The sequence below is a fragment of the Hipposideros armiger genome, unplaced genomic scaffold (assembly GCF_001890085.2).
Source record: "Hipposideros armiger isolate ML-2016 unplaced genomic scaffold, ASM189008v1 scaffold_296, whole genome shotgun sequence".
NCBI lineage: Eukaryota > Metazoa > Chordata > Mammalia > Chiroptera > Hipposideridae > Hipposideros > Hipposideros armiger.
In genome coordinates, this window is record NW_017731646.1 from 156,567 (window position 1) to 173,428 (window position 16,862).

General features: G+C 37.5%; 1 protein-coding gene across 2 annotated transcripts in view; it reads left to right on the forward strand.

Annotated features, from left to right (window-relative positions):
- The window catches only part of CAMK4 (calcium/calmodulin dependent protein kinase IV), a 237,158-nt gene that overhangs the window by 135,569 nt on the left and 84,727 nt on the right, over positions 1 to 16,862 (forward strand). For both annotated transcript variants that reach the window (XM_019659146.1, XM_019659145.1), the window contains one exon: positions 4,171 to 4,249. In XM_019659146.1, the coding sequence (XP_019514691.1) occupies positions 4,171 to 4,249 (79 nt within the window). The remainder of the gene's footprint in view (positions 1 to 4,170; positions 4,250 to 16,862) is intronic.

Genomic DNA, 16,862 nt, shown 5'->3' on the forward strand with positions numbered 1-16,862 from the left:
GGATTTTTTTTCCTTTTCATTGTTCTGATTGGGTGTTTTCTTTTATCTTATCTTCCAAATTGCTGATTCAACACTCTGCTTCATCTAATCTACTACATTTATTCCCTCTAATGTATTCTTCATTTCAGTGATTGTATTCTTCATTTTTGCTGATTCTTTTTTATATTTCCTAATCTACATTTTTATGTTTTCTATCTCTTTGTTGAAGTTCTCCCTGAGATCACTGAGCATCCTTATAACCAGTTTTTGAACTCCACATCTGATAGATTGCTTGTCTCCGTTTTGTTTAGTTCTTTTTCTGGGCTTTGTTCTGTTCTTCTAGTTGGGACATGTTTCTTTGTCTCCTCATTTTGGCTGCCTCCCTGTGTTTATTTTTATGTATTAGGTAGAGCTGCTATGTCTCCTGGTCTTGGTAGAGTGGCCTTATGTTGTAAGTGTCCTGTGGGGCCCAGTGGTCAGCATCCCTGGTCACCTGACCTGGGTGCTCAGGTGTGTCCCTTGTGTAGGTTGTGTGCCCTCCTATTGTAGCTGAGCCTTGATTGCTCTTGCCACATCAATGGGAGGGAGCGACTCTCTGGCTGAGTGGTGAGGACTGGCCTTGACTACAGTGGAGGAGCTGTTGTGTAGGGGCTGATTGTACAGAGCAGGACTTGCTTCAGCAGGGCTTTGGTGCCTGCCCGGTGTGCTGTTTGGGTGTGTCATTTCTGGAGGTGGTTGGGTGGTGCTCTGGTGTGGTCTGAAGCTGGCCACTGGGTGTGTTGGTTCTGGGGCCTCTTGAGAGGGGCTCAATAATAGTTGTCCTGTAGTTTTGTTGTAATTTTGATGTGGTTGTGGGAGGAGGTGAGCACAGCATTTACTAACTATACAACCTTGACCAGAAGATCTGTTTGTAGTTTCTGAGGATTATTAATAAGCTGCCCTTAAGATTTATGTTCAAGTTTGAGAGTGAACATAGCTTTCATCTCACTTGGGTAAATAGTTAGGCATGAGATGCATGATTCATATTGTATTCTTAATTTTATAAGAAACTGCCAAGTTGTTTTCCAAAGTGGCTCTAACATTTTACATTCCCACCAGCAATGTATGAGAGTTTTATTGCTCTGCATTCTTGCCAGCCCATGATATTCCATCTCTCTTTTTTTTAACGTGTCAAATTTTGTAATTGTATCTCATTGTTGTTTTAACTTGCAGTTCTCTAATGACAAATAATATCGATCATCTTTCCTTGTGCTTATTTTCCATCCATATGTTTTCTTTGGTGAAGCGTATGTTTAAATCTTTTGCCCATTTTATTTATTTATTTGTTTTTTTTAAATTAAATTTATTGGGGTGACAATAGTTGGAAAATTTACATAGGTTTCAACTGTACAATTCTATAATACATCATCTATATATCACATTGTGTGCTCACCACCCAGAGTCAGTTCTCCTTGCCCATTTTTTAAAATATATTGCTTGTTTTCTTGTTATTAGGCTTTAAGGTTCTTTATAATTCTAAACACATGTCCTTTATTAGATATGTGATTTGTATACATTTTCTCCCTGTCTGTGAGTTTCAAAGGACAAATATTCTTAGTTTAAATGCAGTCCAATTTATTTATTTGTTCTTTCATTCACTGTGTTTTTAGCTTTGCATGTAAGAAATCATTGCCTAACTGAAGGTTGTAAAATTTTCTCCAATGTTTTTTAAAAAAGTGTTACAGTTCTAGGTTTTACATTTATGTTTATGATCTGTTTAAGTAATTTTTTTGTATGATGTGAGGTATGGATAAAGATTTGGGGTTTTTTTTTTGCCTGTGGATATTTAGTTTTTCCAGTTGGAAAGGCTATCCTTTGTGCACTGAATTGTCTTTTACCTTTATCAGAAACCATATTGGCCATATATGTGTAAAGCAATTTCTGGATTCTTTTTTCTGTTCCATTTGTCTCCATGTTTATTTCTTAGTCCCATTCCCTTGATTACTGTAGCTTTATAGTAAATCTGAAAGTCAAGTGCATGAATCCTCTAACTTTAAAGGGTATGTGTATTTTGCTGTTTTTGTGTAGAGTTTTCTTAAAATGTCAGTTAGGTTAATTTAGTTGATAGTGCTGTTCATGTCTTCTATATTATTGTGACAATTTGTCTACTTTTTATTTTATCAATTGCTGACAGGGTATATTGAAGTCCCCAACTGGACTTGTGCATTTGTCTATTATTTCTCTTTTCAGTTCTATCAGTTTTTGCTTCATGTATTTTCAAGTGTTGTTGTCAGGTGCATTCACATTTACATTTGTTATGTTATGTCATTTTGGGGGATTGACCCCTTTGCAATTAAGTAATGTCTCTCTTTATCCTTGTTCTGAAGTCTAGTTGACCTGGTATTAATATAGCTTTTCCTGCTTTCTTTTGATTAGTGTTAGAATAGTACCTCTTTCCCAACATTTGGTTTTTAACTTATTTATGACTTTATATTTAAAATGAGTTTCTACACACAACATATAGTTTGGTCTTGACTTTTCAATCCAATCTAAGGATCTTTATTTTTAACTAATGTGTTTATAAGGTTTACATTTAATATAATGGTGACTATGATTGGATTAAAATCCACTGTATTGTTAGCTGTTTCAATCTCTTATTATGTTTTCCCTCCACTGCATTTCATTTTTGATTATTCTATTTTAACTCCACTGCTGATTTAATAATTTTTCTTTTAAAATTATTTTATTCATTGCCTTAGGTTAGAGAATATACATCCTTAATTAATCAGTCTACCTTTAAATAATATCATACTAGTTAATACATAGTATAAGGGCTTAACAGTATTTTCCCTATTTCTTCCCACCATTCTTTGTGCTATTGTTGTCATACATTTTGTTTTTACATGTGCTATAAACACAATGCATTGTTAACATTTTTGTTTTAGATAGTTGTCTTTTACAGCAATTAAAAATAAGGAAAGGTGAGTTATATATTTACTTCCATTTATTCCATTTCTAGAATACTTTATTTCTTTATGTATATGTTATCACACCAAAGTTTTTAAAAATGTATTCACATTTTTTCTTTTAATTTATTAGCATTTACAACACCAGTTCCTGACTCCTCCTGGCTCTGTTAAAAATTTGTTGTGCTTAGGCAGGTGGGAATACGTTTGATTTGTATAACTTTTTTGTGCTTACTTAAAATTTTAGAACCGTAGAACTTAATATATCTTAAGAGTTCCTTTGGCTTAATCTTTAAAGCCTGACAGGTTAACTTCATCTGATCTTATTTTAAGATTTATCTGCAGTTCTCCTTCTGAAGTTGAGACTTAAGCCTACTTGGCCTGTGAGTCTTTCTTCGTCCATCTTGCTGTCTTCCTCTCATGTGTGGACAGGGAGCATCAGGACCACACTGTCCTGCTTTTCACTGTTCTCCTTTTAGTAATCTTACCCATATATGAAGTTAGTTACTGAGTCCCTTCTTATTATTCTCCTTTACAGGTGAAAAGCATTCTGTACTTCAAGTTTTTTATAGAGGGATAGATCTATTTTGTCTCTATCTATCTTTAACCATGTTTATAGTATTTTCCTCTAAATGTTCCACATAATTCTTTTGTTAGGGCATGTGTAAATTAGTGGTAGCTGTATTCACCAAGATGAAGGAGCCAGAATCTCAATGGGGCTAACATTGGCTCTGGGAGAAGACCAGGGCACCAAATGAAGTGGTGTAAATTCCCAAGGGTCCCCAGCTCCCTTGCCAAGTAGTGGAGACTGTTCTGACCCTTATAGCCACATACTAAGTGCTAAATGTACACCCTCTCCCTGAAGCCGTGAGCCTTATTTTACTCCAGATATGTTTTTAGGAAAGCTCAGGTAGTCAGGAGTTGGGTGGATGTGCTCTATAAGCTAGGTTCACCTGAGGGCCTGGATTATTCCAGAACCACTGACTGCAATAGCGCGAGGTATATCGTTACTTGTATAGGGATGGGGCAAAGGGAAAAAGCAGACTGGAAAACCTAGAATTTTTCTGAGCAAACTGTATTTAGTTGCAACAGAAAAAATACTCTGGACATTTGGGCTGGTTCTATAGTAGAACTTATAAGCACTTGTCAGTTATGTGGGTAACTTTAAGAGACACTTATTTTCAAGCTGTCCTTTCATTTCATGTCCAGAGCATAACATTTTCTTTTTGTCTTTTTTCCCCTCAAGGGGTGCTACATCCATTGTGTACAGATGCAAACAGAAGGGGACCCAGAAGCCTTATGCTCTCAAAGTGTTAAAGAAAACAGTAAGTTTCTTTCATTATATAATAGCATCTGTAAGGAACCTGTGACCTGGAGAAGCCAGGGGCCCTGATTCAAAGGACAAAGGGGCCAGAGCATTGCTATGTGCAGCTAAGTCATTTGAATCTCAATTATGAGAGTACAACCAAATGGGTTGTTGTCTGATGAAACTGTGTGACTCTGAAAATGACTGGATGTCGATTAGATGTGGATGTGGGGAGAAGCATGGAAAGGAAAAAGTATTTAGAGCTGGCAAGAGAACCGTGCTTTGTATATCAGTCATGTTTTTGGATATGCATATATGCCTAGATTTTCAAATGTTGAGTTGGCTTCAGTAAAGCATAACTGGACAAATGCTAATGTTTCTAGGACTTACCTGCTCATCTAAGAAGTTTGTATTTGAACAATAGAGAAAAATGTTGTTTGGGGTTTGCTTCTTTTTGCTCTATGCTTGTTGGAGAGCTGAAGGGGCAAAAGGGATTTAGGCTTATCTCCAAAGAGTAAGAAATGCAGCAGGTGAAAGTTCAAAATACAGATTCCAGCAGGATGTCATGCCCCCTGTGCCCCAGAGAGTATTTGTCATTATAATGCCCTACATGCATTTTCTGTCCTTGAGTGGTTTCCCCTTATAAAAGCACAGCAAGACAACATACTCTTTTATATCACATTCTTCCATTCTCATTTATATGAACAAGTATGTGAAATATATATCCTTCTGGAAACGCAGTTGTAAAGTATTCTGAGAAGTATCAGAAATTTTGAAGTCAAATAATACTTCCTTTAGGCCAAGGGATTTTTTTTTCCCCCTAAAGACAGCTTAATATCACCAGCTGTTATGTATTGTCTGGCACAAGGAAATTTTAGAATCTCATGTAATGAAGAAGAGAATAATGGCACAGGGCTTTCAGTTGAGTGGAAGTAGAATGATATTTTGAAACTGTGTGTTAGAATTTAAAGCCATAGCAATCTGACAAAGACAGTTTAATTAATGATTGAATGGCAGTTGCTACTAATAAATTCTGTGTTCTGGGTTTCCTGTTTGGTGCAGGCAAGGATTTAAGTTACCCCAGAATGTTGAGGAATCTTTTAATTGGTAAGATTTGAAATTTTCTCTTAAAGCAATTTCCTATAGTCATAAAATTTAAGGATTATTAAACAGTTTATGCAATAAAATTTCCTGTTAAATATCTACTTTTTATGAAAACAAACTGACGTGCTTTAGCAGGAATCACACACGAGATGTTTTGGGATTTGTTTGCATCTTGCCTTACTGGTTAAAAGAATTACCAGTAACATTTGTGAATGGTTACTTTTTTTCATATTTGAGGAAAGTTTAAAACGGACTAGATATATGAAAGTATAGAAACATAAACATGCAGAAGTCACTTGTAAACACCCAGAGTCCCAAAGGAAAAGAGTTGTCATAGTGAATGTTGGTTTATGTCAAAAAATCTTTGGATGAATTGGAATTAGGGGGAGTGAAGACATTCACTGGGCCATTATTCATAGTCACTGGAAAGTAAAGCTCCAGTTTGCCCTCACTGTCTTTTTTTTCACCTCTGTTGTGGAAACATCTTCCTCAGAAGACTGGCAGGAAAAGAATGTGGACGGGAACTGAGTGTCAGATGGAGCTGCAGAGCAGTGCTGTGAGGCAGATGTTGTCAAACACAGCCCCTGCTGTGCCAAATGGAATGAGAGAAAGTCCCCTGGAGAAACTTTAGCTTTGAACATGAATTAGATAGAATCCCCAGCATTGTCTCCTAGAGTAAACCATGCATAGAGATGTGTAAATGAAAGAAATAGCAGGCAAAACCTCAAAGAGCAATTCTCTCCAGTGTTTAATTCCGTGTAGGTCACAGAGATGGAAACTTCCTTATCTAAGTGAAATGAATGAAACCGAAAAATCTATATATAGAGGGAAAGTGATGCATGGAAAACAAAGTATTTTCCCAGAGAATTCAGCCAAGGATCTGTTCTTGAGGGGAAACGGGGGTTTTAGAAAATGTGAGTTATGTAATCTGTCTCTTAGATTGTGCCACACAAAATTGCCTCTATTAAACCATTTTTTTCTCCTACAAAAATTGTATGTGTTCACTTTACAACTTTGGGCCACTATACTATTTTACTCGATAGTTCTTTAAGTCCTCATTTTATGACTAGACCTAAAACTAAGAAGTCTGAAAGATAGTCTGTCTGTCTATCTATCATCTATCTGCGAGAGTTTCCTAGGGCTGCTTTTTCCTAGGGTAGCTCCTACCAGGGCTACCACGGACTGGCTTAAAACAACAAAAATGTATTCTCTTACAGTTCTGGAGGCTAGAAGTCTGAAATCAAGGTGTCGGCACAGCTGGTTCCCCCTAAGGGCTCTCGGGGAGAATCTGCTCCATGCCTCTCTCCTTGCTTCTGATGACAGCCAGCAATTGCTTGGCGTTCCTTGTTGTAGATGCATCACTCTAACCTCTACCTCCCGCCTCACATGGCCATCTTCTCCCTGCGTATCTTCATATCATATTTCCTGTGTGCATGTCTTTGTTTGGATTATCCTCTTCTTATAAGGACACTGGTTCTATTGGATGAAGGGCCCACCTTTTGGGGAGACATGATTCCATCCATAACACTGTCTATTACAGAGGACCTCTAAGGTGAATTTCAAAGTATTCCATTCAATAGTTATCTGAAGATAAGTAAAACTTGTATCACATTCAAGAAAGTTAATAAATTTAAGAGACCTCATCCAGTTTACAGGTGATTAAATTAATATATAAGCATTTTTAAGTCCAAGAAAGATTTCCTATCTCTTTCACAGTTAATTATTTGATCACAATAATCCCCTTTCCCAGGATCTGCTTAAATGCGGTTTTAGCAGTTTAACCAAATTTTATTTTGTGGCAGTATTAAGTACCTTTTTCATAGCTTAATATTTTAGGAAGAATTGAGTTTACATTGGTAATAAGAAACTTATTCCTCCATAAAACACCCTGATCATCACTGAGAACCCTCTAGGCACTCGTATGTCTGGGTGATAAACAAATACTTCAATTTGTCATAGGAAGACAAACGAAAGCACCAGCTCTTATGGAGACACCCATATTCCAGTGGTGGTCAGGTGCAAGGCAGAGTTAATACTGATAACGAATATACATTGTTATGTTCAGATAATTGGGCATTTTAGCTAATAAAATATCCCTGAGGGAAATTAATATGTAATTATAATACAAATATTTACAATACGTATCAACCAAGGTCATAATATCTGCAAATTACTTTTCAACGGTTACACAACAATGAAATGAGTGTGTGTGTGTGTGTGTGTGTGTGTGTGTGTGTGTGTGTGTGTATACACACATATGGGGGGGGGAGAGAGAGAGAAAGAAAGAAAATTTGGTAAAAATCAACAATTATTGAATTTAGGACAGTATACTAGTGTCCATGATAGTATTTCAGCATTTCAGTATATATGAAAATTCTCATAACAAAAAATTTGAGAAACACACACTTCAACCTTGAAATACGGTTCAGTATGACTTTTCATTTCTTTTGGCCCTTCGGAAAGCATCTCAAGGTCTTTCAGTTACTAAATGTTATGATAAACATTGGTGACTCTCTATGATAGATGTATTTTACTACCAGGGAATAGAAAATGAAAGTTGAACCAACTTTTTACTGAAAAAACCTGGATGTTTCTGAAAACAATATCCATTTGTCTTACTGCATCATTAATGAGGATAAGGCTTTGAGGCTAGTAAAAGTAAACAAAGGAGAAAAATGAATTGAAGGGCTTTTTCAGTTATTATTCTTGTACTGAACAAGTTGTCAAATCACTAGAGTGGCACCCATTCTCTCCTCTTGGGAAAAGGTGGCCTATTTTGTAATTTTTACTTTGAAATAGTTAGATTCCCAGGTAGTACTAATTTAACCCTAAATACCTCATTACCGTGCACAAGGGAACTAATTGGCTTGCAGGCATCAGTGGAACTTTTACTCTGAACTTTGTAAAGCACGAGTCAATTGTGAAGGAAAAAAAGCTATTTTTTTCCTTCATGTATGAGCCCTTCATCATCTCCATTTGATGTGATATTTAGAAGAAATTGAATTAGAGTAGAGAGATTTGTTAAGCTACTTCCTCGGGTTAATGACTTGGGGGTCTTAAAGGATCTGACAGACACAGCTAGTAGGACAAGCAGTGTTTTACAAGATGGAACCCTTTCTACTGGTGTTACATGACTTTTGAATATGCTGAACTTAAAACTGCACAAAAGGGAAGAAAATAGATTCAAGCAGGTGTCAAAATTTGAACAGATTAAGCAGATGGAACTTCGGCCTGGACTGATTTTCACTGAGTTAAATGGAATCACAACTTTTGAAGACTGACATGGTGATAATGGAAACCCTATTTCAGGAACGATCGCATGCTTTACCTTCTGTAGGAGAATATACCTCAGAGTGTGTCTAAATAATCACACTCCAGCTCAATGAATCTGGCTCATTTTCAAAGAAAACTAATTAAGATTTAAGAAAATTATGCTCACCAATCATTTATAGCGTCCCTGGAATTTTGGAGACAAATATTTACATTCTAAAATTCAGATGAGGTTTCTAGCTGTGTGACTCAACTTTTGGAAAAGATTGCACTTTTCAGCTTACTGTAAAATCCCTGCCCTTTCACAAAATACCCAGTATTGAGTCAAAGAATTAATCTCAGTGTGTAAATTCAAAATTTATGAGTCTGAGAGCCGATCTCAGTATGCAAATTTGGAATGTATAGGTATGGTGACTCTGCTTATGAATGGCTGTGCAGTTGTGGGGTGAGATCATGGGCTCTGGAGCCAGGCACCTTGAGTTCAGGGTCACTTCTGCCACTTAACTACCTCTGTGACTTTGCAACAAGTACTGTAAATCTCTCAACCTCAGTTTCTTCATCTGTAAAATGGGTTAAAGAATATCTAGCTCATGGTGTTCTAGTGAAGATTAAAATAAGATAATTTATATAAGCTATTTCTCAGCACCCAGTAAGCATGTAATAAATATTGGACAGTATTCTTAATATTAATTGTCATGTATCCACCCCAATACTTTATATTATAATAGCAGCAGTTCATTCTATTAGCAATTCTAATGTTCTCATTAGCTTGATTTAAAACTGAGCAATTAGCAACACCAGACATATTAGGCACTTCTATATGAATAAAATTGATTATATTGTTTTTGGAGTGCTTTTAACATTTCTGCCAAGGATGAGTATATATTTTACCATTGTTATCAATAAAATTTAATATGGCACTAAATAAAATTTTCTGATCATATTACCTCCTACTTAAACCAATCTTGGATGCCTATGATCATGGATTTGGAATGCTTTCAACCCTATTCTGATTCTTACCATTGGAGCAGCATGACTTGATCACAGTGTAGAAGCTCTTCCAGGCCTAAATTTTATCATATTTTAGTTATTATAACATAAAGTTACTGATAAATTTCTGGAAAGGTGTTTCTTGGCTAATTTAATTAATATTCACCTAGTAAATGCCCTTAACTTTTATAAAATTTTCCATAAGGGCTAGTTTGGCCTTTCGTGCTCTTCTCTGTTAGTTGAAGACCCACATATTGTGATCTGCTAATCATTCTATGAATTAGTTTTTAACGTCTAGTCATTTTTCCTTTTATTCTCACGAGTTAGCCTTTGAGTATATAACTGTGACGTTGCAGGAGAATTTGAAAGGTTGCTGTAGATTAAATTACAGAATGTACACAGGCCCCCTCCCAAATTCTTGATAGGTGAATCTCTAGGATATCTCCATTCGAGGATATTTCCAGGTTTCTCAGTTCCAAAATAGAGATAATACGATTCATACCACTGGGTAAACTGAGGATTATCTGCTCTTTGGCTCTTTCTACCTAACCTGCGGGAACATAGAAAACTAACCATGGGTTGTTCGTTTTTCAGTTGCTATCATGTACGTAAGAGAGGTGGCTGGGTCAATTCAGGTTAAAGATATGCATCTACTAAACACTGTATAGCCACTTCTAACTACTCATTGTCATGCTCTGGAAGTGCAGGCAAGGTCACCTTTGATCAATGATAAAGAGGAAAATAATAAATCACTAGCTCAAATAGACTTTTTGGGCCCAATTGCGGTTTCAGAACACATTAAGGAAAGCAGTTTGCAGATAATAAACCATGTCAAGTGAAGCGAAACTTCTCCAAGCGTTCTGTCAGTTGGAACCTATTGATTTTCATAGGGACTATTAAACCAGATGTCCTGGAATAGGAACAGAGATATTTCTATTCAGCTTGTGACAAGTATATGTCTACAAGAGAAGGAAGGTAGAGTGGTGGAATGTTAAAATCTTGGCCCAATTGGTATGCTTTACCATTCAAAGAGCCACTTGAAAGTCTGAACATTCTGTGGAGAACTTGCTGTTACAATTTGATTAATTTTCTTTTTTGATGGAAATGCTGGTGGAATCTGTCACAATTCAGCTTGTTTATCCGTCCTCTCATTATATTGATCTTTCATAGGTATTTCATGGTGTTTTTTAAATAAACACCATAATTCAGAGATGAACTGAAGCAAAGGGTGAGTGTGGTGAGAGAGAGAGAGAGAGAGAGAGAGAGAGAGAGAGAGAGAGAAAAGGAATGAATGAGAATATAGGCATATGCCTGTGTTCTGTTGCCCAAAACAAAACACACTTTTCAGTTATACCATCCTCTCTCAAGTTATCACATTTAACCCTCTAGTAATTTTGTAAGCAGTGGGTCATTGGATCTAAAGTGATCTTCACCCTTTATATGGAGTCTCTGGAGCACAACAAGAAGATGTACAACTAGCCAAAAGGGCGAGCTTATGATACTATTCCCTAGTAGAAGAAAAAGACTAAAAATGTCTCAATGAGCTGAGTGGGTAAGGCCTTCTAACCCAAGGAGAGGTGCTGGGCAGCAGGAACGTTGAGAGGAGCCCAAGGTCAGGAGATCAGGGCTAACGACTGGTGCCCAGTGGACCACAACAAGGAGAGCTGAGAGAGCCCGAGGAACACAGCCTATCAGCCTCAAAGCAAACTTAGGGCTCATATTAGAAGGGGAAAAGCTATCATCTTAGTGTTAATAGGGAAAAAATTATAATAAATTTTTATTTGTATATTTCTTTATGGTACAAAGTTGAATGGTGTTCAAAGCAGCATCCTGCATCCAAAGTACAAAGGAGAGAGGAGAGAAAAAGGCTAAAAAAAGATCAAGTCGTGGGACTCCAAAACTATTCATTTGCTAAAAGAGAGGTAATGAATGACTGTGCAGAGGATATTAAGAAGAGGTCCAAATAATTCTCAGTATTTAATTAGCTTTCAATTGTCTTTTTCTTTAAAGTAAACACTCAAAAAAAATCACCAAATGACACTTCAGTAGTTTTAACAGTAAAGAGCATAACGCTAATAAAAATGGAGTCCATATTTGATTACTAAGCACCATGTGTTAACCCTTGTCACATGTTACCGCAAAGTATCCCATGGCAGTGTGTACTTATAGGAATTTTAGAGAGGTGGCATGCCCAAAGTACAAATAGCATGGAGGATTTGAACCGAGGGCTTTTGAGTCACAAATCTGGGCCCTTTCTGATAGAGAAAAAGACAAAAAAGAAGCCGGGAATGATAATAGCCCAGATTTGGGACTGAAACTAGATGTTGATCCTCACTAAGCTGATAAAAGATGAAAAAGCCTTATTGACACAGACACAGAGAAGTTCATAGTCACTGTGAAACAAGGGTACATAATATTCCCTGTGTGCAGAGAATACAAGCAACATATTTCTTTTCCAATACTGTTAAAACCTTAATGAGTCTCAGCATACAATATTCACTAACAAATGAAAGAAGAATAACTGGGGCGTGTGTAAAAGACAAACTACATGTATTGCCTGGTGTGAATTTTTGTGTTCTTTGTCTTAATAGTATTATAGATGGGATGCGGTGATGACCCCAGGTGTGGCTGAGTAGGTCAAGTTCCAATTTCCTTTCTGCTGTATCCTGAATATCTCAGGATAAATTCAGTTAAAGCAGCTCATACTTATCTCTACCACAGAAGTCTGAAAGATATGTCAAATGGATGGTTATCTACAATGCTTCCCCTCCACCCCACCCCACCCCACTCACCTACACACTAGAACAAGCTGTCCCTCGGAGGATTTTTCTTTGAGATTTGAAGATCAGAATAGCCTAGAACCATTTTTCCATCACGACACCAGGACATACTTGGGTGTTGTGATTAGTTTGCAGGTGTGACATACATAATAAAGCACTATAAGCTGTGAATGATTCCTTTTATTGATAAATCAAAGCAGATCCAAGATTACCATCTTCATCTTTTAAATTCTGGTGTATTTTTATGAAGGGGAACATGGGTGTCAAAATTTACCCACCGTACTTATACCTGAAAATTCCTTTGAAATAGTCTCTGTTTTCTATGACAATTAAAATTCCTCTTAAGACATGTACCACTGGATATCTGGGGGTAAAAATATTTAAAATTGTTAGTGAAAGATATTTTAGTTTTCTCTAGTTTGAGGCTCTTGTATTAGGTTGGTGCAAAAGTAATAGTGATCGTTGCTATTACAAATAATGGCAAAAACCACAATTACTTTCGCACCAACCTAATAGTTTAAAGAAGTCCTGGAAAGGATCAAAGAGGAAGCAATGCTGGGACGTTAGCATGGAACAGGAATGTATCTACACAATTACACGTATGTGGAACTTTTAACTCCGAGCTGTTTAACCCAGGAGAGTTAAGGACATGCTGATGGGAGTGCATTGAAAATGTGCACATTACTGTAAAGAAAAAGATATTGGGAAGGACTGAGCTGACACTTTAGTTTCTGATTCTGGAAGCATCTGGTATCTTCAGGAAAGTGAAGCTCTGGGGTTCATTCATGTTAAAGTACTTCCTCAGCAGGGGAGTCAAATCTACATCGATTAAGAGTACGACCATGGAGCAAAATCAGTTTTGAAATTTTTTTCAAACCTTAAATCATTAAGATCTTCTTGCCAAGGGGTGGGCCGGTGGGGGGTGAGGGGGCGGGGGGAAGACCTTGCCAATTGCAGCCCAACAGCACGATTATATTACTTTTGAAAGGTTATTTGAACGCTTTTTTTTCCCTCTATAGCCCTTTTCTCTTCTTTTCAAGGAAGTTTTTAGCATCCTTGAGCAATATTAACCAGAGTAGTTGAAAGTCTTAATTATCTCAGAAAAAAACAGCCAAGGAGCTAAAGCTTGTAAGATTGTCTAGGTTTTCACGTATTCAAAGCTATACTCTGCAAGAGATTCAACCCCAAGGCGTAACTGATAAAGCTTAAAATGCTACTATTTCCAGGAGTATTTTTTTGTTGTTGTTAATTGACAGTTTTACAACATCATCATCAGTTTATTGAATATGTAATCACTCAGTTTTATAGCTTATACATCATCACTTAGTTTTAAGATCAAAGTGGTATCTCAGGGCCTCTGAGAGTATATACATTTTTCTGCCCCTCACTTCGGATGGTTTGGGAATTGTGCAACTGAGTAATTGTTGTCCAACTGAAATAAATATAAAATGAAAACTAAATTCTGTTGTTTTCATGCTTTCTTGGTAATTTAAAAAGCATTTTAAAAAGTATTGACTTGACCATGTAAAAATTATGAAGGGCACTAAAAAGAAATGATGCAGTTTGTCACGTTTATATTAGAACCTGAATGTCTATAGAACATGGCTGACACCCAGGTCTGCAGTAACTCAGGTGTAACCTTGGTGGTCCACAGTAATTAATAACATAAGAAATGGTCTTAAAACCTCCCTGAGCTTAACCAAAGTAGTATAGCTCTTATTCCAGTCTTCAAAAAATATGAAGGAAGGATTTACATTTAAACGCCAAAAGGTATCAATTCTCTCTTTGATAACCAGTAGGCAAGAAAATTATATTGGATATGGTTAAAGATTTTGATGAAGTTGTCTTCTACTTTTAGAAAAAAGGGAAATAAAATCATATTTCATGTTTATTAGACATTTTTTTCTTACTAGGGCTGGAATGCTTTCATAAATCCCAGTATTTCTAAATTTAGTTTGTTTCAATTGCAGTAGATTTTATGGGAAGACTTAGAAAACTGCACATAGAAAGACTAGAAAATGTTTGCCTCACTTTTACAAATTATTTCAGGAAAGGCACTGATATTACTGACATCTACCATGGACTGGGAGATTACACAGATCTCATCACACTGTTGTTGAAGTTAGCTCATTGGGGAATAGGGACCCAGCAAGGCTTTTCTCTGGAACTGTCCACAGAGACAAAGCAAATTCACAGTTGCCTCCCTAGAATTCTCCACTTATCATGGGTCTCACAGTTCCTTCTTTGGGAGTGCACAATACCCTCCAATTCTCACTGTTATCATTTTCTAATCTTCATCATTTTATTCTCAATAAATCTCTTCCATGGTTGTGTTTGATACAAAACATAGACCATATAAGTTAAACATAAGAAGAAGAGGAACAGGACCACTTTCTGGTTGCTGTGAGGCTCTCCAGCCTATGATGCAGAGGGAGCAGATATGGGCTGGACCTGCTGTGGTGGATCTAGTAAGTCAGTAACTCACCTGAGCTTTCACTAATTACGTTTCTTGGAACATTCCTCATTTGCCTTAGGATATTGCAATTTTAAATAAGTAGTATCGTAACCCTTTGTGGCTCACAGTTTGGAAATCACAAGCTATGATCTGCACAGGCTCTAAAAGATCTGGGTACGTACCTAGCTCTGGTGTTGATAACACGACAAAAAATGTCATAGATGTGAACAGCAGGAGGAAAACTGACTAACCAATTGAATCTCATCTAGCCAAAGCTGTTAAGCCATAGTTTTTTATCTTTGGGCCATCAGCCTTTTGTATTCAAACACTAGCTCCATCTCTCATTTATTCATTCAACAAATTGCTATATACCAGGTGATGGCAAATAATGCTAGGGATACTGCTGTGTAGAAAATGGACAAAACTGTTGCTGTCATAGAGTTTGTTTATGTTCTAGTGGAAGAATCCATTAACGAACTAGTAATTAAATGATAATATAGATGTTTCTAAATGATTCACGGCATGTGTATATGATTATGTGTGTATAGCTACTTTAGGTGGAGTGGCCAGGGAAGGCCCCTCAATTACTCTCTGAGTGACGTGAGGTCTCGTGGGAAAGGGGGGCATGGAGCCTGGTCTGGGAGTCGAATGGCCTGTGGACAGAGAAAAAGGGCATCAGATCAAAAGGGTGAAGCCAAGCCACCCTGAGTTCTGTGGCTCCTGGTAAGGAGTTTGTATTTATTCCAAGCACAATGGGATAACAGCAATGGCATTTAAATTGGAAGGGAACATGATCTGATTTTTATTTTAAAGACATCACTCTGGCTGCTATATGCAGAGGGAATGCTTATAAAGCGTAAGAATTGAAGCAGGGAGACCAGTTAGGAAGTATTACAATACTTCTGCAGCTTTTAAAGTAGAAGAAAAGTCAGATCAGAATGGTGACATGGAATAACCAATTTTGCTTGAAGAAGGGAGTGACCAAATATCCCATGAAACACTGCTGACAGGGTAAGATGGAATTGGAAAAATGGGTAGTAAGTTTGGCTCCACGTGGCTCCTCCAGAGAGGCCACTAATTTCTTGTGTAAGAGCAGTTTTGGAGGGGTGTTTGGATGAAGCCAGCCTGAGTCGACCTGACAAATGCATGGGAGGGGAGGAAGTGGAGAAAGAATGCAGAGATTACTCTGGAAAGGTTCTCTGTGAAGGGCAGGAGACATCTGCTTTGGACGCAGGAAGAGGGGTAAGGGACAGAGGGGTGAGATCTTTATAAATATGATCTTTATAAATATAACAGGTATTAAATCAAGGTTATCCCCATATAGTCTTAATTCCAGGGAGAGATACAGAGATGAAAGAAACAAGAGAAAGAGGTGTGTGAAGATATAAAGCCGTTTCTACTTTATAAAGCATGTTCCCTTTACTTTCTCCCTGTCAAACCAGACCTGTTTCTAGTGAGTGTGGCATCAGCCAAATCTTTTGTATCAACTTTGTTCAACGTGTTACCTCTTCCAGGAATATGGTAAGCCTGTTTCATTCACTGTAAAATAAAAGACTGTTCCCTCTAAAAGAATTTTTGGCCTCGGCGAGCAGGAAGGCTTATATTTTAGAATCTAAGGAGGAGGAAGCAGAGGTAGCCTCCTTTGGAGGAGCTGCCCTGTTCTGAATCTACCTAACTGACAGAGATTTCAGGTTCTGAAATAAAAGTATCTTTCTTCCCAGGTGGAGCTTCTCAGAGCCATTCTTGTGTTTCATAAACTCTCTTCCAACATTTGAGCTCCTCCTCCATTGGAAAGCTCTGCTTTTCTTCTTTTGCCCTCCCAATGTCTTATCGTCTGCAGGGAGTAGGAGGTGGTTTTCACAGAACTATCAAAAAATGTTGGGCCGGCCAAGTGGCGCGATGGTTGAGAACTCGCTTGGGATGCCAGAGGGCTCCGGTTCGGATCCCACATGTGAGGGCCAGTGACACTGCCCTCCACAGCTAAGATGCTGAACAACAGCTCAACCTGGAGCTGGGCTCCCATGAGTCACCGG